This window comes from Aptenodytes forsteri, unplaced genomic scaffold (genome assembly GCF_000699145.1).
Source record: "Aptenodytes forsteri isolate BGI_AS27 unplaced genomic scaffold, ASM69914v1 Scaffold54, whole genome shotgun sequence".
Lineage (NCBI taxonomy): Eukaryota > Metazoa > Chordata > Aves > Sphenisciformes > Spheniscidae > Aptenodytes > Aptenodytes forsteri.
Genome location: NW_008796044.1, coordinates 16603508 through 16626088, shown reverse-complemented (window position 1 = coordinate 16626088; position 22581 = coordinate 16603508). Strand labels below are relative to the sequence as shown.

The 22581-nt window shown below is 46.3% G+C and overlaps 1 protein-coding gene across 2 annotated transcripts in view; it reads left to right on the top strand.

Annotated features, from left to right (window-relative positions):
• Positions 1-304: 304 nt before the first annotated feature.
• TCF7 (transcription factor 7 (T-cell specific, HMG-box)) overlaps positions 305-22581 on the top strand; it is a 75289-nt gene continuing 53012 nt past the window's right edge. The window contains exon 1 of one of the 2 annotated variants that reach the window (XM_019473831.1): positions 305-409. In XM_019473831.1, the coding sequence (XP_019329376.1) occupies positions 305-409 (105 nt within the window). The remainder of the gene's footprint in view (positions 410-22581) is intronic. The other variant, XM_009285927.2, reaches the window with a different exon arrangement.

Below are 22581 nucleotides of genomic sequence, written 5' to 3'. Positions count from 1 at the left end.
CTGGTCCCCAAGCCCGCTGCACTGCAGCCCCTGGGAGTGAGGAATGCCGGCCTGGCTGCCACAGGGGAAAGCTGCTCCTGTCAGCAATGAGGCTTCCCAATGCACCCCCTGTGGGGCCCCGCACCCCCAGGGCCTGTGGGGCCCCGCACCCCCGGGAGACCCTGGCACCCCTACCAACACCCTCTCTGAGTACGGGACAAAAAGACTCCCAAAATCTGCTGTAACCTCTTTGGGGGCGCCCAACAGGCAGAGGAATCACCTGTCGTAAGGCGAATCTTGATGGGGAACTTTAATTTTAGCAGGTATGAAGCATCAGGACCCAGGGATGTATAAAGGATCTGCGTATTCTGGCTACCCTTTCCTAATGCTCTCAGACCCATATCTGCCAAATGGATCTATGTCACCTCTGGTGAGTTCATCCTCTCCTTACGGAGAAGTTTCATGGCCTCTCTCACTGCTGAAGTATGTTGCAGGTATCGTGCAGGCACCTAGACGTGCTTTTTTTTCCTGACAAATTACAGCCCTGTTTCTAAAATGCCCGGGCGCTGTCCTCTCCGAGCTGAAGGGAGAAGGAGTGGGAAGGGGGAAAAATGCTCGGCAGCAAGCGCCTGCTTTGCTCCAGATTTGCTGGAGGAGCTTCTTTTCCAATTGCCCCATCCTCTAGGTTTGCCTTTACTCCGCCAGCAATCAAACCCTAATATCTAATGTAAGAATGCCCCTTCTTTTTTCTGGGTCACAGGCTTTGGAGGTGAGCAGCTTCTGGTGTTCGTGTTCAGGGATGTGTCCCGCAGCTTAACTTTAGTTCGATGTTACCTGCTTGTAAAATGGCCAGGTTTTGGTCTGCCTTCGGTTAGGGCTCTGTCGTGGATGATGGCCCAGAAAGTGGATCTTGTGCTTCTAAAATGGCAATAGAGGTTTTTAGAAAAAGGCTTAATGCTGCTGGAGGGCTATTCCCATCTTCTTCCTGTGAAGTTTTTCCCCCTCAGGTCAAATCAGCTTTAGTAATTCTGTATATTCTAATGTTTGTAAGTTTTGCTATCTGAATAATTAAACTAAAGGCTTCTCTACAAAAGCTGTCTTGTCCCATCACCATCTCTATCAGAAGTTCAGAAAATAATGTCACGACACAGCAGCAGATAGTCAGTGCTCGTGTCGCTCCTGGGGAGCCGGCATTGCTGCATTCATTTCAGACGTTATTCTGCATTTGTAGTCGGTAAATGAGAACAGAACATCATTTGGCTTATTTCAGTTTTAGTTTTTAACCTGTAGAGGGATAAGGTTTGAAAGAATATATAATGCCCTCCTTAATTTCAACCATTTGTTCACTCGAGGAGTAGGATGTTAAGCTGGCGTTATGAAAAATTCATGGATTGTGGGGTATGAAACTCAAGTTAAAGTGTGATTAAAATATTGTTCGCTGGAATCGCTGCCGTGGCCTCCCGCCCGACCCTGCTGGCCTGGGCGGCAGAGGGAGGGAGACAGGTCCCTCCGTGAGCCTGCCCGTACCCCCAGCACAGCCCTTCTTGGAGGAGCTGATTTCCCCGGCTGCAGGCTGTTGCAACTTTGCTGAAGTCGGTTTGCAGATATTGAGGATCTGTCCCTAAATTTTGAAGTCTTCCTTCAGTTTACAGCAAGAAAAGATGCGTTTGCAAGGCAGGGCCAATATACGTTGTTGTAATCCAAATCAGCATTTCTTCTGTTGCTTCCTGCCTCGTGTCCCTTCCTCCAGGTACCAGGCATCCCCCTCACCCCTCTAAAATATAAAGTTGCTCTCTTCTTGATACATTTTAAATGATGATACTAAATTTGTCTTATTTAAATGCATTTAGTTTGCTGCCTGGTATAGAATCTGGGTAAATTCAGAGTTACATTAGCCCGGCAACTATTTGCTGTAGTAGAATATTTCTTTTAATCTTAAAACCTTGTTAGATGGGCAACAAAGTGCAATAGCCTATTTATTAGCAATTAAGCTAAAAAGTAGATTGTGGTTTGTGAATTGCCTTTCGCCTTGATAATGTAATAAAAACCCAAGAGGTTACTGTCGGAGCAACAGACAGGAGTAAATAGACTGTGCAGAACTCAAAGGGGAGAAAACTAAGTAGCAGAGAAGGAATGATCCCGTCCCCTTGAGGGCCACGGAAATCATCCGCTGCCTCAGCCAGCTTTTCTTAGGCCTGTTCGAATCCTGCAGTGTTTTACGTTGTGTGCCTTAAAAAGCTGATTTGATGTTTTCAGCTAAAAATCTGTTACCTAACAGACATGGGAAGATTTCTTCCTCAGATAAAGGCCGGTCTTTCACTTTTTCAACTTGGTACAATAGCTATTCCGATACATCTTTCTGGGCAATTCTGTCTTGTATTTATATTGACTGCGCAAAGGTTATCATAGTAAATTATGTATTGCTCTCATATAGATTTATTGCTGCTGTGTATACTATGTAAAGTGTGGGCTATAATCTGGTGGCTGCTTCCAATAATTGAGGAGGTCAGATCTGTGACCGAAGATTGCAGATACTTAACCATCCATAAAAGTGTGTTTAATTAACACTTTAGCACAAGTAGAGTCGGGGAGGAGGGTTCTGTGAGTGAATGGGATTATGTATCACAGTCATGCATGCTCTTGGTAGTGGAGATTGTATTTTGGTTAATGGGGCTTCCTGGAAATGGTTGTTTGCAGCTAGGATTACTTTCAGAATCTTCAAAAAAAAAAAGTTAAAAAATTAACCCAGGAGTACTTTGGCAAACTGTCAGGGCTTTACATTTAACTGATTGAAAAATATAATTCAGTTCCCTGAAAGACGAAGGGTGGCCGGCACTGAGGCTGTGGGTTGAACCCCCGCCCTGCAACGCACCATAAAACCACATTTTTTTTTTTTCTGCGAGCTCCCTCCGAACCCCGGCAGGGTGCTGCGAGCGGCGCTGGAGCCGGCCTGGAGGGCCTGCCTGGGTGGGTGTGTCGCTACCGGCATTACTGGCGTGCTGCTTTCCTTTTTTCTTTCTTATTTTCTCAGCAGCATCACTTTTGCTTTGTTTCCCTCAAGGTGGTTGTAGCCCACTAACTGTTACACTGCTCACCCCAGCATCCTGCTAGGCTGTCCGCATCTCCCCAGCCAAAATTGTCTCTTTTTACCAAAACACACCCACTTGTGTTGTTTACATGCTCTGGTGTCGCTCCCAAGTGATGCACTGAACATGTCCGGGTACCTGACATCAGCAGCAGCACCAAGCCCAGCTGATGTCCCCAGTGAGCAGCAGGATGCGGCAAGAGCCACCCTGCAGCGGGCTGATCCTGGGCGTTCGGCTCGGTGGGCCACCGTTGCTGCAGGTGGCAAACGCCACTTTAGGGTAATTCAGCTGGAGTGATGCTGGTTTGAGCACGCGCAAGTAGACTCGACTGGCAGCAGAGCTATCAAAGAGAGAAAAGAGGGCTGGGGGGTGGCCAGGGCGCGCAGGTGAAGCTGCTCCTGGAGCTGGGGACAAGGCAGCGGGCTGAGCCCGGGTGTCCTGTGTTTGGGGAGCGTGCTGTGAACCCCCGTTGGCTGGCCGGGCTGGGGAGGGCACGCTCTCGGTCAAGTGCGTTAAGAGCATCTCAGCGCAGACTGTGCATGCATCCGAAATGTTGAAATTTTGCAAGGCACCAGGAGAACCGTTTCTCATCTGGCTCTCGGGTGTCGCGTGTGTGATGGTTCATGACTCTGCTTTGATTCTCCCGACTCTTGCAAAGTCCAGCTTTTCCTAGAGTGGAATATATAGGATTTGCCGGTGAAAAATCTGCAAGAAACTTCCAAAGAAAATTAACAAGTTGAGGAACTGTTTTTCTAAATGAAATATAAAATCATAAAACTATATCCTTTTTTTAAATAGTACAAATGACTTTAAATCAAATTAAGATACATCCTTAGTAAGAACATCAGCCTTTTAGGTGGTTACAAACATTAGAGGTCAGACATGGTCAAACATGTTAACACTTTGATCAGATTAAAATATTTTTCTTGCTACAGTTGTATAATTGAGTTTAGACCTGAGGGGGTTTTCTGAACATTGTTATATCTTGTACCATGTGGTAGTTAAATGGTAGAAGGAGCACTTACAAGTTCCTTTAAGTTCCTTTTGTAAATAGGTTTATAAAATAGGGGAATGAGCTGTGCTGTCCCGTATGTAGGGCACAAGCTCTCCCCACTCCAGTCGATGGGAGAGCTCCCGGAGGAGCTCTTCACACCTTCTGTGCACCTCTGTTGTGTCTAGTGAGCATGTAAGGTGTGTGAAGGCAGAACTAAAATGTTTATATATAAAGCTGAGGCATTGGACTTTCTGTCTGTGTGAGAAGCAGAGGTCCAAGAGCCTCTATTTCTTTGGAAAACAGACACTACCTGATTTTCATAATTATTAAGTTGTCTAACCAGAGCTCACATAGGAGCAGAAGGGTGGTGGTACCTTCCCAAGCTCTGCACATCTGAAGTCCGCAAATGAGGTGGCAGGCCTAGGAAATAATGCCGATGTTCGGAGCCTGCTCCCTGCGGTCCGCTGGGCTCCTTGAGCTTGGTTCCCGTTGAGTGGGTTTGGAATGTCCCCTTGGGCAGGGCAAGATGAAAGTGCGGTTACTGCTGGCCTGGGGCCACAGGTCCCAAATGCCTATCATGAGGTCGAAAAGCACGGAGCTGAAAGCCTCCTGCTGCCCTTCGCCGGACAGAAGCTCAAGCAGCAGCAGCTGAGCCCTAGGACACGGCTACCTCTGCTGCAGCCCCCTTCCCCCAAGGCTGCTCCATCCTTTTGCAGGAGGAGGCTGTTGCCCCCACAGCAGTTGGCGGAAGGAAACATGCAGCTCAGCTGCTTCTGCGTAGAAGTCTTTCTGTCCTAGCTTGCCCTATCAGGGCAATAGTTTAGTATTGCTTTTTCCTGTGTCGAGTTCTGATCCTGTTGAAACCAGTGGGAAAACTCCCTGGAGTCGCCTTGTGATGGGGATTTGTCGCTGCTGCATCCCTCTCCAGATGTTGTGCATGGAGGGAGGGCAGCTGCAAGCGAACGGTAGCTCCACGTGTTACCAGAAGTGCCTGCTGCTGTGGGAGAGCAACATCGCTGGCAGCTTCCCAGCCAGGTTCCCTGGCGGCAGGGCTTGCACTACGGGACCTCGCCAGGACAGTACTCTGTCCCCATAAATTGTTATATTCCCGGCAGAAAGCGTTAGGAGTGCGGTGGCTGTTGATGGACGTCCTGGCAGACAGACAGATGAGTAATTTGTTCCCTCCTGACCAGAGCGAATCCACTTCTTCCAGCTCTTCTACCTAGCTTGAAATAGGATAATGGTGAAAATAACTTTTTATATTAAAGCGTAATGTTGGATAGGTGGATGTACCAAGGCACAGGGCTTCCGAGGTCATTTATTGCATGTCTGATTCAGCCTTGGTTCTCCCCCAAGGAAAATTCTTGCGTTAATTTCTGAGTTCATATCACACCCTCAATTTTGAAGCAGAACTTCCCTTTGAAATAAATTAGAGAGTTCTGCTTAAGAAGCAGTGACATGATACAGCACTGCCTGTGTGTGGTCTAATATAACCTTATTTTTAAAATTGTTTGGAATGAAAAAAAGAGAAAGAAAAATGTCACAGGGAAACAAAAGCAAGTTTTATGTAAATCCATGCATGTGAATAAGTGTGCACGTGACCCAGGCAGTTCAATATCGGCTCTCCCACTGGGATTGCTTCGCAGGCTACCCTGGAGCTGGCTTCCCAGGCACGGGATGCTTTGTCAGTGGGGAATTGCTATGAGATTATGTATGGTAAAGGCACCGTTCCTGCCAGCTTCCAACTGTTGCTGTTTGTGAAATGTTATTAGCTCAACCGGTTGAGAATTTGGAGAGAAAAGCAAAATCTAACATCAGCCCAAGCTCCCAAAGCTCATCCATGTTAATGATTAATATTTTTGAAATTTTAACTGTGAAGAACAAAGTGATGTGGGGGTTAGCGGCACACGACATGTCCAAGATGAAAGAACAGAGCTGGTCTGGTATCCAAAGCTGTAACTGAGAGAAGGGGCGAGCGGCAGGAGGGTGGCAAGGAGCTCTGCAACATGCTCTTGCTGCTCGCCGGCAGGACGTGTGTCGCCTCGCAGCTTGCAGTCCCTTTTCTGCAATAATTCTACAGGCACCATTAAATTCCTGCGCTTGGGTGGAAACTCTGAGAAATCTGTACGGTCGGGTGTGCTGGCATTTGCTCTTCGGAGGTACCCGTTCAAGTAACCACGCGTGTGTTCCTGTGCCTAAACAGACATTGCCGACTCAGTAGGGATGACTCTCTGCTCTCAGATCATCTGTGAAGGGCCAGATCCTAATCACAGGCTGAATCCCTCTCTATCTGTAGCGTGATCTGCAAGTGAAGCAGGTTTTCAGGATACGGGTGGTGTGAGCTGCACACCTAAGATTGCAAGCTGGTCCGGACTGTGTGTGTCTGTGTGTACATGACATGATGCTTATTGGTAAAGCACAGCCAAGTGCTGAGAAACATCAACAGTTTTGAGGAAACATCTACACCTTGCCATTAATTTCACACCCGCAGTTCTTTGCCCTTTGGCCGTGAGTGATTCAGCGAGACAGAATTTAGCCTTCATTTCGTACGGGTTGGCCTTTGAGCCCCCTCGCTAATTTACCGTAGAGAAGGTGAAGGAAGGACCCATACATCTGTGAGCATCGTGTATGCTCACGGAGAGGCTGTGCTGGACAGGGTGGGTTTGGGTGAACAACAGGCGAGCATGTGCTGCCATTCAGTTACTAAAATCTCCTGCACCATGTGTGAGTCACAGATTCCTCAAGACATCCTCAAGGATTGTCTTCTCCTGTCTGTTGCATTGATTTGAAGAGGGACTAGATGCCAGACATCCCCAGCACTTCCCTCTTGGAGAGGGCATTGCCGCTGAGGGAGCTTCTCCCCATCCCACCCCTCCGAGGCTTTGGGCTGTCCGCAGCCATCACATAATGCCTCTCCTTTCCTTTGCTGCTCGTTTCCTTGGTTTCCCATGCCTTTGCTGCTCCAGCTCACTGCTCTTGGTGCCAGGAGATGGCTTACGTCAGCATCTCTCCCAGCCTGATGTGTATATGCTCTTACCTCATCATTTACCAATGGTGGGTGGAGGGCACAGAAGTAGGAGAGTAGGTACAAGTTGCTTCCTGAACTCTTTGCAGAGCCACTGCAGGAGGGAAAACTTCTCAGCCTGACCAAATCCCAGGCTGGTGCCAAGGTGGGACGTGTGAGTCCCCCTCCACAGGCTCTTTCAGGTGCTATTCTTCCAAATCTCCCTTTAAAAAATAGGCTATAACATGATACTTGCTCATTAGTCTCTGTGTCTGGAGGATGAAACAGAGGTTCAGTAGGAGGACGGGTGACTCAGGGGGTTGGTAACAGGATACAGGGCTGTTCGTTTCCTAGTTTCCAGTTTTAATCCAGCTGAATCAGTAAAGACCAAACGCCTGTTCTGTCTGCTGACTTGTCCAGTGGTCTGTCCGGGAGGGCACGGCTCCCTCCAGCCCCCAGGCAGGGCGAGTGTTCCATGGCGTGAATGATGAGATGTCCTGGGAACCTGCAAAGTCTGTACCAAGCCCTCTGCGAATGTCAGCCGAGGTCTTCGTTCTCACCTTGGGACTGCCGGTTCAGCACATGCTGCTGGCTCACAAACCCACCTACTTCATTTCTTAAAGGAAGCGATTGCAACATCATGCGCCTCTGAGCCTTGATAACAGCAGGATCTTTTTCTTGGTCACCTCCCAATGATCTTGGACAAAGAGCTCTCACCTTCACCTCCTTACGGAGCAACTTGTCACTGCTCTGTCCTGTGGCCCTTTTCTCTGATTTTTGCCTTTGGGTCTTTATAATTTATGACCCTTCCCAAAGTTATGAAGGACTATTCCACCACCGCTGCCTCTGTGAAGCTGTTTCACAGAGAAAGTGGAACATTTAGTTAATACTGAGGATGAGGAGGGTTAGCAAAACCTGGCAGAACTAGCGGTACCCATCCAGAGCGTCCCGCTGGCTGGAGGCGCTGCGCCAGGGGTCACTTAATTTGCTTTAACCCACCGCTCCTCTCCCGTCCGCCGCTTCGGTGCTAAACACAGCTCGGCTGCAATGAAAAGAATCTGGTTCATTGTGTTTCACGGGGTCCCAAAATTAGTATTTTGTTAAACAAAACAATAAACTCAACAATGCTGTGGTAAGTTTTCAAAACCAAAGTAAAACTGGATACTAGAATCTAGAGCACTTTTCCCCTCCGGTTATAACAACTTGACATTTGATTAAATGATAGGCAAAAAAAGTCTCAACAGTATCTCCTTTGTTCTATTGAGAATCTGGAACTATAATATACAAAGTACACGTCTGCCTTGAAGAGCTACACAGTAATCATGGACTGACCAAAAAAAAAAGACTTTTTTTAAGTGATTCAACTTACACGCTATATGTTGAATTTGTTTTCTGCTGTGGTTTGCTCTGAGGAATAGCATACACGAGCGTGAACAGGTTCTCCTCTGATGGGACTTGCGCAAAAGCAAAATGTGAAAGCCCAAGATCATAAAGTATGCTTGACTCGGCACGAGGGGGACACAATTATAAATACACTTGTGGAAGAAGTGCTGGGGAGATGCTCTTCCCAGCAAAATGCTCCGAAAGGATCAGAAATGTGGAATTTTTATTCTAACACGGAGGAGATGACACTGCAGAGATTGCTTTCATGTTTAGGAAATAAACCATCGTAAGATCTACCACATGAAAATCTGTTCTTAGCACGGAGAGGCTGATGAGTTGGTTCTCGTTACGTGCCGCTGCCCTGGAATTACTGGCGCGGGAGCGGAGGTAGCGAGGAGGAGTTGTCTTCTACAAACCCCGCTTTGTATGACTTTGCCCTAAAAGAAGAAAGGCCGATTCTAACGTGGGAGACAGTGCACAACCCCCGACACGAGCATACCCGAGGTCGAAATTTGGCCTTTGAGCTTTGGCTTCCTGCTATAACTTACAGAGTGTGGCATTGCCAGCTTTGAAATCCGGCTGTCCAAAGGGACGTGCGGATTCAGAAATCCAGGTGACGTTTTGCAGGGTCGCATCCTGCTGTGCTGAGTATTCCTTTGGGACAGCCAGTGCTGTCACATAGGATAAATTAAAGTATGCATATTAACCTAAATCCAAAACAGAAGCAAGAATGTTAAATAAGGAATAAAATATAAAAAAACCCACCCAAACCTTTTTGTTTAACTTTCTCTGATACAAAGCAATTTCTCCGGGACTGTACACCATATGAAACACATTATAAATGCTCTTGTAAAATCCACATCATTATACCACATGAAAGGCTGGGTCCTAAAAATAGCCATTCAGAGAGGATGCAGGCTAGTAGCAATTTCGGTGATCATGAAATAGTTGTGTTGACATCTCTATGCATGCACACCCACAGAAAGCTTTGACTTTTGAATATTCTTAGCAACGTTTGTGCTTTATGGAATTTTCCACGTTCTGGTCCCATGAATAGTCTCTTACCCGGGGTGTTCCTTTCTGATCTTCTCCCCATGTTTCTAACCCTGATTTCATTGAGAAAATGGGTAAAATTGAGAAAATGGGTAAATTTTTTTTTTTTTTTTTTTTTTTTTTTTTTTTTTTTTTTTTTTTTTTTTTTTTTTTTTAATTTTACATGAAACTCTTTCCTTGCTATCAGTTTGACAGTTGACAGTATCAGTTATATTTCCCTGTCTCCTATCAATGGAAATATTTTCTTTTTCCTTCAGTAGACGCGCACATCCCTGATATTTTGGAGGGCTAACTGTCAAAATGTAAACCTAGAGCATTAGATGATAACACGAGGAGCTGCCACATCTACCCGGCCTCTGTATCTGCGGTAGTATTCAAAAGAAAGTAAATGAAATCTACAGTAATTATACAGTAATGTATCCACAACAAAAAATTTCTTCCTCGTCCCAGCGATCAGAACTTGGCTTTTGTTTTGAAATATGAAAGGATGCAGCCTCCTGCCTTTGGTGTGTTTGCAGCAAAGCCCTGGCTGGGATAAACTGCCATAGCTCTGGGATAGACAACAGAGTCCTGCCAATTGATATCACTGGAGATCTCTTTGAAGAGCTCATCAGATTTTATTTTATTACTGTTGTGTTTTGGTTTTAGCTTGTTATTTGTTTGAAATCATTACTATAGGGATAGTTTTCAGAAAAACGTTTGAATCTTCAGTGCTGATCTCTTGTTTGCATTTTTCTTTTGTAAGTAGAGATGGGGATGCTGGAGACGTACACCCTCAAACACGAGGATGTCTGAAGGTTGTGGTTTAAGTCTGTCCAGGGTTTTAAGTGTGTGGCCCCTCTAAAGCCAGTTGGAAACAGCCTGTTTCCTCAAAATGAGTTTGCTTTTGGAATTGGAGCAAAATCTTTGGAGATAGCAAATGAAATAATAGGGTGTTGAAGAAAATGACATTGCTTCTTAAATAGCTGGCATGAAAATCATTAAGTCTGAAGTTTCATTCAAATCAGAAGTAGCTGTGGTTGTAATGGGGCAGGACACAAACTCTTCAAGCAGTGCAACTCAGAGTGATTCACTCTGAGACTTGCCGTCGTTCTCCAGGTTGTTTTAACTTAAGGGCAGCTCTTGTCCCTTGTCCAGCTCTGGAGTCCTTTTCCCATGGAAACAGGCTCTCAAGTTTTCAGATCGATCAGTTGAATTCCTGCAGGCTGTTAGCAACTTTGAAGAATGAAATGCTGTAAAATGACATCACAGAAATGTGTTTGCTGTTGCTAATTTAGCTCCGTAAAGCAGCTGGACAGGGGGACGTGGGAACACCTTGACAAGGCAATAATTTTATCTAAACCTCATAGAGTAAATGCATTCATTTCTAAATGCAGTCGGCAGTAATTTAAGGATAGATTTCCAACTAAGTGCTAAGAAACGTTGGCTCATGTTGGCATACGTGCTCTGTGTAATGCAACAGATACTGATGTTTAGAAAAAGCCAAAAAGTTTTTGAACGCTTCCGGCTTGAAGTTAACATCATGCCTAAGTCCTTCTGTGTTTTCTGTAATTAATTTGATGGCTGAAACCAGGGTTATATCTGGTAATGTAAGTTTTTTGCTATCTGGTGAACACTGTGCTTTTCCTGCTAGGAGCAGAATTTAGGTAAAAACACTAAATGTGTGCTGGCTGGGACTTCTGACAGCACTTGAACAAGAGTTGTTATAGAGAAAATTTAATTTCCTCACTCAAGAGGACAGAAAATTACCTAATATGTCAGTGCCAGTTGCTTGGTTATTGACATTTACTGGAAATAGTATATAACTACATGCATATATTTAAACTTTGCAAAATGAAGTGTTTTAAATAATATACTATTTGTACTGATCTAGTACGTGGATCTGCATATAAATGCATACTGAGGGATGAGGCAGGCTGCAGTGAATCCCTGAAAGATCAGCTTGTGTATCCAAAAGCATCACTCTTCATCCAAATTTGCTTCTAAAAACAGCGCCGTGGTAAATGGCTGACTCCTGGGCGGGTGCGTTGCTGTTTGCCGTGGGTGGGAGCTGCCTTGCTCCTGCCTGCGCCCTGGGAGTTCGTTTGATATGGAGCCGAACGATCCTCTTACCGGAGAGCGCCAGGTGCCGTGTCAGACGCATGTAAATAGTCAAATAAACAGACTTTAGTAACACCAGTTGTTTATGTGTTAACACAGGATGTTCTCAAAATCAGGTAAGAAGTGAGGCATGTTACCAAGTTTTATAGCAGAGGAACTGGATAGTCTTGTAACTGCCGTGCAGGGCTGCGGCGGAGGAAGCGTGGTTTTATCCCAGCTTCTGCTCCCAGTCCCCCGGGAGCTTGTTTTTCCGTGACTCAGTTTCCCCCAGGAGCGTTTTGAAGCTTTATCGTTTCATGTGTAAGCGATGTTTGGAGAGCACTGCAGGGAGAGCCACGTCGATACTGAAAAAAAACATAAAATCCAACACAGGCTGCTGTGAGAGGGGATGTTTCAGAAACAATCAGAGAAGGACTAGCCAAAAAAAGTAAGCTGTGCTGCTTATTAGACCATTTACTTCAAGATATTAAACAAATTGCAATTTCATAATCTTTTAGCAAGTTGCAGGTGGCCCTAAAACCACAACTCCTTCAAGGCGGTTGGCATCTTTTCTTGCTTTAAAAACAAATCACTTTTTCAGCCGAAACGGTAATTTCATAGAGTGGCATTAGTTGGATGGACACGATGACTGGATGGTCCAACACGTTGTCTCAAATACACATGCCGTACAAATCAGCACTATTAAACCGAGGACAAAATGTCATGTCTTATTTACCCACTTGTAATATGCTGATGAGAACAACCTCCAGGATTGCACGGCGTAGTTTTTGGACACATGTACCAAACCCCTGGATGCATAATTCAAATTCCTTGTCATGAAGAATGAGTCTATTTATCTTGGAACCTTTTTTACTTAAACAGTAATCTCTAGGAAATCATTTGTTAACAGTAGTTAGCTGCCAGTTTGTCAGTTAATGGCTTGAGGCAAAGTCAGAAGCGAATCAAATCTTTTCCAGGGAGATGCTGCTGTCGCATGTGGTGCAGAAAGGTTTATAACAGAAAGCATTAGAGGAGGCAGTCAGATGAGTTCAGTCCAACTTTTAGAAACACGAGGAAACTCAGCATGATGGGGTAGAGACAGCCGTTTTGCTAGTGCATCCATTTGTAAAATATTAAAGCCATCAGTCGTGCCCATGTCAACTTCTAAGCCTAAATTTTCCTTACTGGAGGCTCCAGGTGTGAGCGCGCGGAGGCCAAAACCACATGTGTTCGCCGTGGCTGGGGCTCTGCCTCGCGCCCCGGGCATCTCCGCATCCCGGGCATCTCTGCACCCCTGGCGCAGGGGCAGCCGGGTGGGAGAGCCGGGGTGCAGCCCTCCCAGCTCAGCCGGGGTGCCGTGGGGTGTCTGCCAGGGCAGCAGAGTCCTCCAGCTCTCAGACGTTATCATTTCTCTATAAAAGTCTAGCAGCGAGTTTCAGTTAGGTAATGAGAGTTATCTGATTTCTCTTTAATCTGAGCAGCATCGCTACAGCGTGATAACCTCGACTCGCTGTTTATCTCGTTCTGGGTGCTGCAGGGAGAAAAGTGGCAAGAACGGGTGAAAATTCGCTGGAAAATGAGCTGAGGAAAGTCGTCCTAATCTATACCAAATCCCTCCTTCTTGCAGCAGAAGCGGGTGAGAAATAACTGCCCCGAGTAGAAAGTCTCCCATGAAGCCACAAAATCCAGCTGAAGTAAATACCACTTCCCTGCAGCATTATCTCCCACTCCGTGCAGTCTACCCACAGAGGATGGTAGGGTGTAGGAACTGGCAGGGGATTAATGGCAGCCCGGTTCATAAAAAATTCTGCTGCCAGAAGGACGTGGGACCCAGACAGAAGTAAAGAGGGGCTGGTTCACTCTGCAGATGCCCCCAAGTGCTATTTGTCTGAGAGCAGATTTTCCCACAGATCTTTGGCCTTCATATTATTTGAAGAACCCCCTCTGCAGCTGCAATCCTTCCCTCCCCCGAGGGAAAAACAGGGTGGTAACTTTGTGAACTGAATGGTGTGGAGGTTTAGGAGTACTGCCATGGGAGGGGAAGATTTGGCTCATTAGCGTGGAACATTGTGTTGCCAGGAACAGAGTTTTGGGGCAGAACTAATAACATGGAAGCAGATGCAGTCAGCTTTTATTAAACTGGTTTGTAGATGACTTTAAGTAGGCAACAGTTGTATCTGGGGCTTTCCTTGCGAAAGGCAGAATGGCAGACCCCAGCAGCAGAGCCTGGCTTAGATGCTGGCTAACAAGTACAGAGAAGCCAACCGAATCTCTGGATGTAAGGAAAAAATTCTCCCAAATGTATTTAAAAAACAAAAAACAACAAAAGACTTTGTGGTTGTGTTACATTCTTTAGACTCTTACAGTCCACACATCTCACTTGGAGCAAGGAACAGCTGTAGAGTCATAGAGTTTATAGTCTGAAGGACCCAACGTTATATCATCTCCTCTTTACCATGGCGTATCATCTCCTCTATGCCATGGACTCCTGAATTTCACTCAGTTACCCCAATAGCTGGACGTACCATTAACTGCTTGACAGTGCATTACAGGTAGGGATGGATAAATTAATCTCCAAGCCAGGTTTTGAAGCACTTCTCCCTTGAACCACCCTTTCCGTAGTGCTAATTAACTCCATAGTGCTTATCTGCGTCGGTGATGGTCGGATGCCATTTCCTGACACATGGCATTCCACGGTCACCAGTAACGATGGGTTGAACTCACTCTGTAATTGCCTTACCCGAGCACACAGGTTGGAATGACCATCAGCCAAATACAAATTGCCCACCTCAGCCAGCTACCAGAATCGAGCAAGGCCATTGATACCTCCGAGAAGTCACCACAAAGACCATCCATCCCTCTGCCAGACCCAGCAATGACTATTGCTGTGCGTCCTTACAATGTCCTTCTGGTCCTTCACCGCCTCCGTGCAGCCTGGACTAACCGTCTGGCTTTCATGAGAGTGTCGGGAATGATCAGCCCCCATCAACGCAGCCAAGCCAGCAAACCTCTGTAGAGATGCCCGTTGGATTTCTGGCATCTCCATAGATGTCCATTAGCTGTCACCTCCTTCCGCACCAACTCCAGCCACCATTTTGTAGAGCAAAGAGCACTGTCCAGAAACCCTTTCTCTGCTCTACACATCCAAGAGCAGCCTGGCATATGCACCAGGTCTTCACTGATGTGCTCCTCGCAGCCTCGTTGTCCCGGGCTGGCTGAATAAGGCATGAAGAATCCCATTTGAATGCTGTACTCCATCCTACCTTTGTTGTGCAATACTTTTTTCTCAGGCAGTTTCTAATCTAGAGATTTTCTGGGATCTGTGCGTGGCATGAAGGGAAGTCTCCTCATCACCTCGGGTTCTGTCTTTCAGTACCAAGTGTTTAAGACATAATTCTAGGCGTCCAGGGCTTGCTTTCTCTTTGTGTCTCCTTTGCTGTTGCTTTCATTTACTAACATGTTGAACTTCAAAGTCTATTCTTTCTCCTTCCTAATTTTTATGGAAAAAATGGTCTGAACCCCATTTGCATTTCCTCCCTGAGGATACTGGCAATCCTTAATCCTATATATTAAAGAATCTCAGTTTTCCCAGCAGCCTTTTATTCTGGGACTACTCTTCCACTCTGTTTTCTCCTTGAAATTCTCTCCTGTGGTTCAAAATTGCTCTTCATGGTGCCCCTGACCACTGTTGCTTTCTGTTATGAGCTATTTGCACGGATGTTTGATCACTTTTAAGTCCTTTTCCCTTCCCATCCTGTCCTTTGCAGGTAATTTGTACAGGTTTCGTGCTCATGGCCGTAGGTGCATGTTTGTCCTCGGTGGTTGCAGCACAGGCCCATGTGCTCTGCAACCTGCTGATCTCCAGGGACCTGCTGAAATAACTATTTTTAGAGCCAAGAGATAGCAGGATGAAAGCACATACGGTGAATAACTGGGTGCTAGTTTATTAGCGTGATTTTAATCTCACACCGATGGGCTCCATATTCCAGTCAAGGACATGGCTCCCGGTGACTGCTGGCATTGACCTGCTTGAGAAGCAATTGCTGTCCTTCCCCAGCTGCGATGCGGGATGGCACCGGGGGGACCCTGCCTGCCTGTCCCTTGTCCCTCTCCCAGCTTCCATGCAGGGACTATGGCAATTCCCCCTGTGCTCCCCAGCTCGTGGGAGCTATGGGAAGTAGGTAGTGTGCCAGCTGGGCTGGCCATGCGGATCCAGGGGTTTAGATCACGCAAACCTAGTGTTCTCTCCTACAAGTCATTCTCAGCTATGTACTCGGGTAATTAGCATGTGCATAAACACTTTGTAATCTTGTGATCATGGCTTGCAGATTAGCTCTTTTGCCAGCTTTGCGATTTCTTTGCCAGTTTTAGTTTTAATTGCAAATCCATTACTGCCAGCTCCCTTGCATATTGTAGCAATAGGCAAATTAAAACACTTGGACACAGTTGGGCGGGTTTCAGTTAAGAAATTAATTGTTACTGCCAACCAGTGCTTTTTAATGTGAGGGTGGCATTTGAGCTTGTTTTTGAGGGCATAATCTCCGAGACTTTCTTTTTTCCCTTCTCCTCCCCCCTCCCCAGACTGCGTTGCCCTGTTGAGCAGCTCCACAGATGGCATGAAGCAAATGCTTGCCTCTTTGATCTCCTAGTCAAGAAATTTGGAAGTCGTTCTGAATTTATGAGAATCCTGTCTGAAATAAATCTGTCTGTGCACAGGGCCACACTAAGTCAACCCAGAGCTGCAGGCACGGCTCACCTGAACCTCCCGGGGAAGCGCAGGATTACATCCCACAGGAGCATCGTGTGATGCTGTAGCGATAAAGAGAAGCTTCATGCATATTGTTGAACATGAAAAAGTCTAGACAATCTACAATTTACCAGTCGGGGTAATTGGCTAAAGGCTTAATCCGCCCTGATAATCCAGTAATGGTATTGTTGGCAGGACATTGATGTAAATACCACTCAGCAGCCCTGGCAGCCGCTGTCTCCTGTGATTGCTGCTGTTCCCGGTTCCCTTTCCACAGTCGCTAGGGCTGATGGGGAATTTTCAGAGTTCTGCAAACTTCTTGTCTGCGGTATTTTTCAAAAACTGCCCGTGCTCGGTTGGTGTTTTTCACTCCATTTGTTGAATAGGTAACATTCTTCACCAGGTCAGAATTTTCACAAAAACATTCATTGAGAATATCTTTTTTTTTTTCCTGATGTACTTTTTTTCCCTGATCTATATTTCACATAGCTGTTTCCAGCCTCCTGATGCTACTGTCGCACAGCCTCCCATCGCCCTTCAATACAAATAGCATCTGGTTTTGCAGCGGACCTGTGCCAATGCTGTAAGCTGCCTGCCACCTTGTGTGTCACCTCCAAACCTGGTGGCATTCACTGACGCTTCGGTGGCATCTCTCTGCATGAGCCCGAGCCCTCACGTGCCAGCAGTGTGGCTGGGGCTCCAAACACTGGCGGGGCACTTCTGAGGTCAATGAGCTGAGCAGGCTTTTCAAAATAACCTACCCCCCCATTTTGCAGGGCTATTTTTAATGCATGTCCATTTGCCCCATGGGGACAAAGGAGGGGGAGCCGGGGCACACGGGCTGTAGCAGCAGCAGATGCAGGGAAGGACGGATGGACGAGTCCCCACTCCAGACGTGGGTCTCCCACCGCTGCAGCGTTTCATCCCTGCATGCTGCCTTTCATGGCCTGTTGATGTATTAGAGCGTGGCTGGGCTTTGAACACGACTGTCTAAAATTATTGTCTAATTGTGCATGAAGCCAGTTGATAGAATCACCTATCCCATTCCTGTTACTTTATTCTCTTTAACTCATTCCCTCCACTTACCTGTATTCAGCTGGCTTTACAGCTGAAGGGCTCTGGTCCTATAAGCCTGTACAGCACCAAGCACAAATGAATCCTGCCGGGTACAGGAGTCTCCAGGAATTAATTTATAATAGGGTCATATTTGGTCACTGAACAGCTGCTTGGTTGTTTCTGCTTGCTGATCTTGCACGTTTAGTCCAGGGACTAAGAGCCAAGTTAGTTTTTTCTTTCTGTGCATCACCACCAAATCATGCCCTGAGTATTGCCTGTACAACTCCCCTGCCTTCACTGAGGTTGTGGACGTGTAATTGATTGGCACTCGGCAAACAACTCCCCTGATGACCGAAGCAGAAACAGCCTGGGAATTACTTTTCTGCAGCGGGGTTGACTCTGCACTGCCAGCAGAAGTGTTAAAAAACCCATAAATAATAATATATATAAACTTACTTTGGTCACTGAAACCAGCTGAGATGGCTGCAAATCCTTGACAGCATTTTTAAGGCAGCCTGTAATGGCTTTTTTGAACATTGCTGCTTTTTTCTGAAAACAATGGAAGAAGCACAGTTCCGCTGCAAACAAAACCTGAACATGCTCTAACTTACATGCGAAATATCAAAGAGTGCTTATCCAGTACACATTACCACCCTTCCGTTTTACAGCAAACACCTCGTCACAGCCGAGAGACTTCGGGAAAACTATATATAGTGTATTCGGCCAAATGTCACCCTTGTAATTATCCCGTAGCTCTGGCTCCACGATGTTGCGGCTAACAAATCCAACTTTAATTGTTCGTGATCTCTATCGGAGCAGACATCGGGTTTGAGTTCAGCTGGTACCGAGTCAGGAGGAATAAACATGAACCTACAGTAAGATCAAAGCAGCTGAGAGGTGCGCATGTGCTAATAATAATAGCTTATGAAAGCTCATATTTTCCTTCAACAACATCCTGTCATTTGTGTATTAGCTTTGAAAAGGGTAAAAAAAAAAATTCAGTGTAATTTACTTCAGCAAAAAATGAGATAAGGCAGATACTTGATTGCAGCAGCTCATGTGTGGTTTGCTGCGAGGATTGTACATGCGCCGCGTCCTCCAGCGCATGTGTGCGTCGAGTGTGCAGAGGCTGAGCTGGCTGTGACCAAAGTACCATTGTTATCTGATTTTTATATACAGTCTGTGACAATGTGATGCAGAAAGGAGGATGAGGTAAACAGTCTCAAAGTCGGTAACCGCATCCACACCTGGTGCACCTCGATAAAATGTCTGTAAACAGTTTGTATAGAGTGAGGTTACGGCGAGGCTGAGGACGTCTAACGGCTCCTGGCGACCCAGGCAAGCGCAGGGAGAGAAACACAGAGTTTTGGGGATGGCGTTTCTGTCGGGGAGGAATCGCCTGGGGGGAGCCGGTGTAATTAAAATCGGGATTTTGCCCTTCTGCGGCTGTATGCCGTGGCTCCACAGGTCGGCTTTCCAGGCAGCGTGTGGGATGAGCAGAGCGTGGTCAGGGTGGCCATTCCCGGGGAGATGCTTTGGGACAGCTCAGCCCGCGCGGGGTCAGACAACAGTGATTTCCCCTCCACATGGCGTGCCCTACTTAGGAAGCGCTGGTCAGCCCTCGAAATTGGGCACAACGCTGACCATTTCCTCTGTCCTCTTACTTCAAATTTTCACTATCAGCTTTTTAATCTAGTGCAGCGGCTTAAACCTCCGGCAGGGTTTTGCCCTGCCTGACACCGGGATGCCCGACGGGCTGTGGGGGATCGGGACCCGAGAAACCACAGGAGGAGAGCTGTGATGGGTGATGCTGGCCGCCGGGAAGGAGACAGCGTGTATTTTGAATTCGTCTTTCACATTGCATGCTGTGGTTGTTGACATTCGGTTGTGCCTGTAGTTCTCTCTGCAAGCAGGAAAGGGTTTGGGGTTTTGGTGAAGGGGAGGAAGGCTGACAATAAAAGGTGACAAAGTGGCCCACTAAGTACCGAAAATGGGCTGGTTGAGGAAGGAGAAGGTTGTGTAGAAAGAAAACCGAGGGGAAGAGGACAAACAGGAGCAGGTACAGGCATGGCTGCAAACTTTCTGCTCTTTCTGCGCAGGCGCTGTGTCTTTAGGTACTGCCGGCTCCCTGGGCAAGGTGTGACGATGGCCATAGGGTGATAATAACAGTGAGCAATTGCTGCGCTGGGAAGGTGTTTTTCAGGGTTGCAAGGCTGAGCTAGTCTATCCAAAGTCTGCAGCGGCAGAATCACAGCAAACAGGGACTCGTTAGAAAGTAGAGCAAATAATAATGATCCATCTGTTTAATGCAGCTGAAAGGCATACTTCAAAGATAGCGTTATCCTAAAAAAGCCCAAGTATAGAGGGGAATATACTTGATCACGGCTTCCAAGTTGTGATGGTAGTGTTGTAAGTAGGTCAGCAAACGGTAATATTTAAATTAACTCCTCTTTCTGGCAACTAGATGGGAATGTAGGTCTGGAAATGGGTAGATGTAGATTCTCTTCCCAGCTCTGCACTCTGACAAGTCACTTCATCTCCTCGTGCCTAAGGGAAGAATACACCTTTGGGCTCTGCCCAGTAATCATCAGCCAAATGCTTCCCCACCTATCTAAAGGGTTTTAGAATATGTGATTGAAAAGTGCAAAGTGTTATTAACATTGAATTAATGTCTGCCATTACAATATGTAATGGAGTATTTCTGCACACACCCCATTTCCTCCTGCTCAAATGTTTTGTCAGACGAGTCCAAGTGTTTACCAGCTTTATAGCTGGCCTAAAAAGCTACAGCGAGCTGTAGCTGCTGGTAGCTAGTGGAGCTGCTGGGCTTGTTTGCCAGATAGGATATTTTGGGCACGGGAGCTGGCAGCAGAGCAGAGCCGCCGGCACGCAGCCGTGGCCCCAGTTTTTGGCAGCAGGGTTGGGGTGGCCGGGCTGCCCCATAGCCAGCCGCCCCGGAGCTCTCGGGTACATCTCGTGTGAAGCCTGCATGCCCGTAGCACCGTACCGGAAGGCAAGGTGTCTTTGCCACGGGATGCACGGTGGGGTGCAGATGTGCCATGCTTCCTGCTGGGGGTGGAGAGGACCGGGCTGGTCTGAAAGCAGGGGGGGATGCGCTGCCGGAGCACCTCCCTTCACCTCTTTTCTGGGAGCTGAGAGTCGCAGCCCTCCCACCGCCTGCACTTCATCAGCCGACAGCAGCATCCGCGCTTACCCGGGCAGCGCAACAACACCCTGTGCAAATTGCTTTAATTTCTACCTTCTCTAAATACATTGATTTTCTCTATGCAAATAACGGCTGCATGTTTTTTGACCCACAGCTGAATTTAAGGATATAAACCTGGACCTTTCAAGGCAGCGTTCCTCTTTTTCGGTCGTCAGCTCATCCCATCAGACAGAAATTCCCTGCCTGCCGGTTGCTCTCACCCATCAGTGTTTGGTTCACACACAAGCGCTCGGCAGCCCTGCCTTGCACCCTGTGCAGACATTTCACTTATTTTCTAAAATATCTTAGCGCATGGTGTGGGTTACTGTCTAGACTGCATCACTTGAACCAAATGTATTCACTAATGTAATATATTATTAGGGCTCACTAAAAGTAACAAAGTACATTTCTTTGTTCACCCCTTAATTGTTTGTTCATTAGCTTGCTTGCTGATTCATAAAATATGAAAACCTCCAATAGGGTATCTAGTCACTAGTGCAGATTAGCTAGTTTCTAATGTACATAAATAAATTATAACCCTGCATTTACAATTTGCCTTTAGTACAAGCGCTGCGCAGAAGTGCTTTATCTCATCAGGAAAGAATTGGATCTGCTGCTATGCACACAAAATGACAAGTAAAGGCAGAAGCTGGGAGTGCTGTATCCTACACTTGCAAAACACGTTAGTGGCAAAAATGATCTCTTTGCTGGTGGGTAATCTGTTTTCTCTAGCTTCGAAGCTGGAATGACATCCTTGGATACCTACCTTTGTAGCTAGGGCTGGATGTTCAGCTGCAGTGAATTGGCATGGGCATGGTCTGCGTACTGTCAGCAGTTGGGAAAGCCCTGAAGCTTTCCTTATCCCGGGGCTCCGTGTTTGCCCCTGGTTTCTGTGGTCCAGTTTTGCTCTTTCTCTCCAGCAGCAGCTCTTCCTACTTTTTGGCTATTCTTTTTGCTTATGATATCATTCCCAAAAAGAGCCGTGTCCTCAGATTCCTCAGAAGCTTGCTTCCAGGTAAGATGTGCCCATGTGCAAGACTTCCAGAGGATCTAAGATCATCTTTTTACGGTGTGTTTTTTCTAGCCTACAGATTCTGTGGCAGGGAGTGTAATTCTCTAATACAATTCAGAGATATAATTCTTCATTTCTTTCCATACCACAGTTAACATGCTCATCACAAAGGGTATCATTCTCTAAAAATAGTGTAGGTTTTTAGATAAAATTCTGAAGGTGGCTGTTTAATGTCTGCGTATTTTATTGGTTTAATCCCTTTTCAGTTCTGTAATTCTCTTAAATAATGAATACAGGCTATCTGGGATAAGCTTGTGATACAAGTTGCGGCTTACACTGCACAACCAGGCTACAAGAGAGGGTTGCAGTAGTGCAGCTTCACCATCAGGGGGTAAGGGTCCCACAGAGAGAGGACCGAAGTCCAAGCAGCACAACCTATATATTAGTTATTAAAAACTCAGGTCTTGTCTGATTTGTATGGACACTAAAGATTTATGGCCATCAATGCCTGGTGTTACTAAATTGATGGTTACTGCCCCTTCCATGGGCAACATTCCCAAAGCCTTTGCTGTGCGTAAGGCTCAAACCTGCAGATGCTCACGTAGGTAAATGATTTCACACATATGGATGGTCTTGTCAAAACCAGCCTGACAATTTGTGCATAAAATTATTTGTATGTATATGTATTTGCAAGCGTTGGATTTATACATGCAAGATCAAGGACTTAGTTTGTAAATTTTTTTGTTTTGATACATAAAAGCTTTGTTGACTGGGTATTCAGAGGTCTCTGCTGCATAAGTCCTGTTGAATTTCAATAGCAACCACTCATACGCCTCTCTTGAGCACACATAGGTGTTCATAACATTTTAAAACTTATGATAAACTGAAGGATATTCCAGCAGGTCAGCTCCCTGTAAGATGCCACATTTCAAATGCTGTGTTGCCAGCAATTTAGACTCAAAAAAATTTGCACATTTCATACA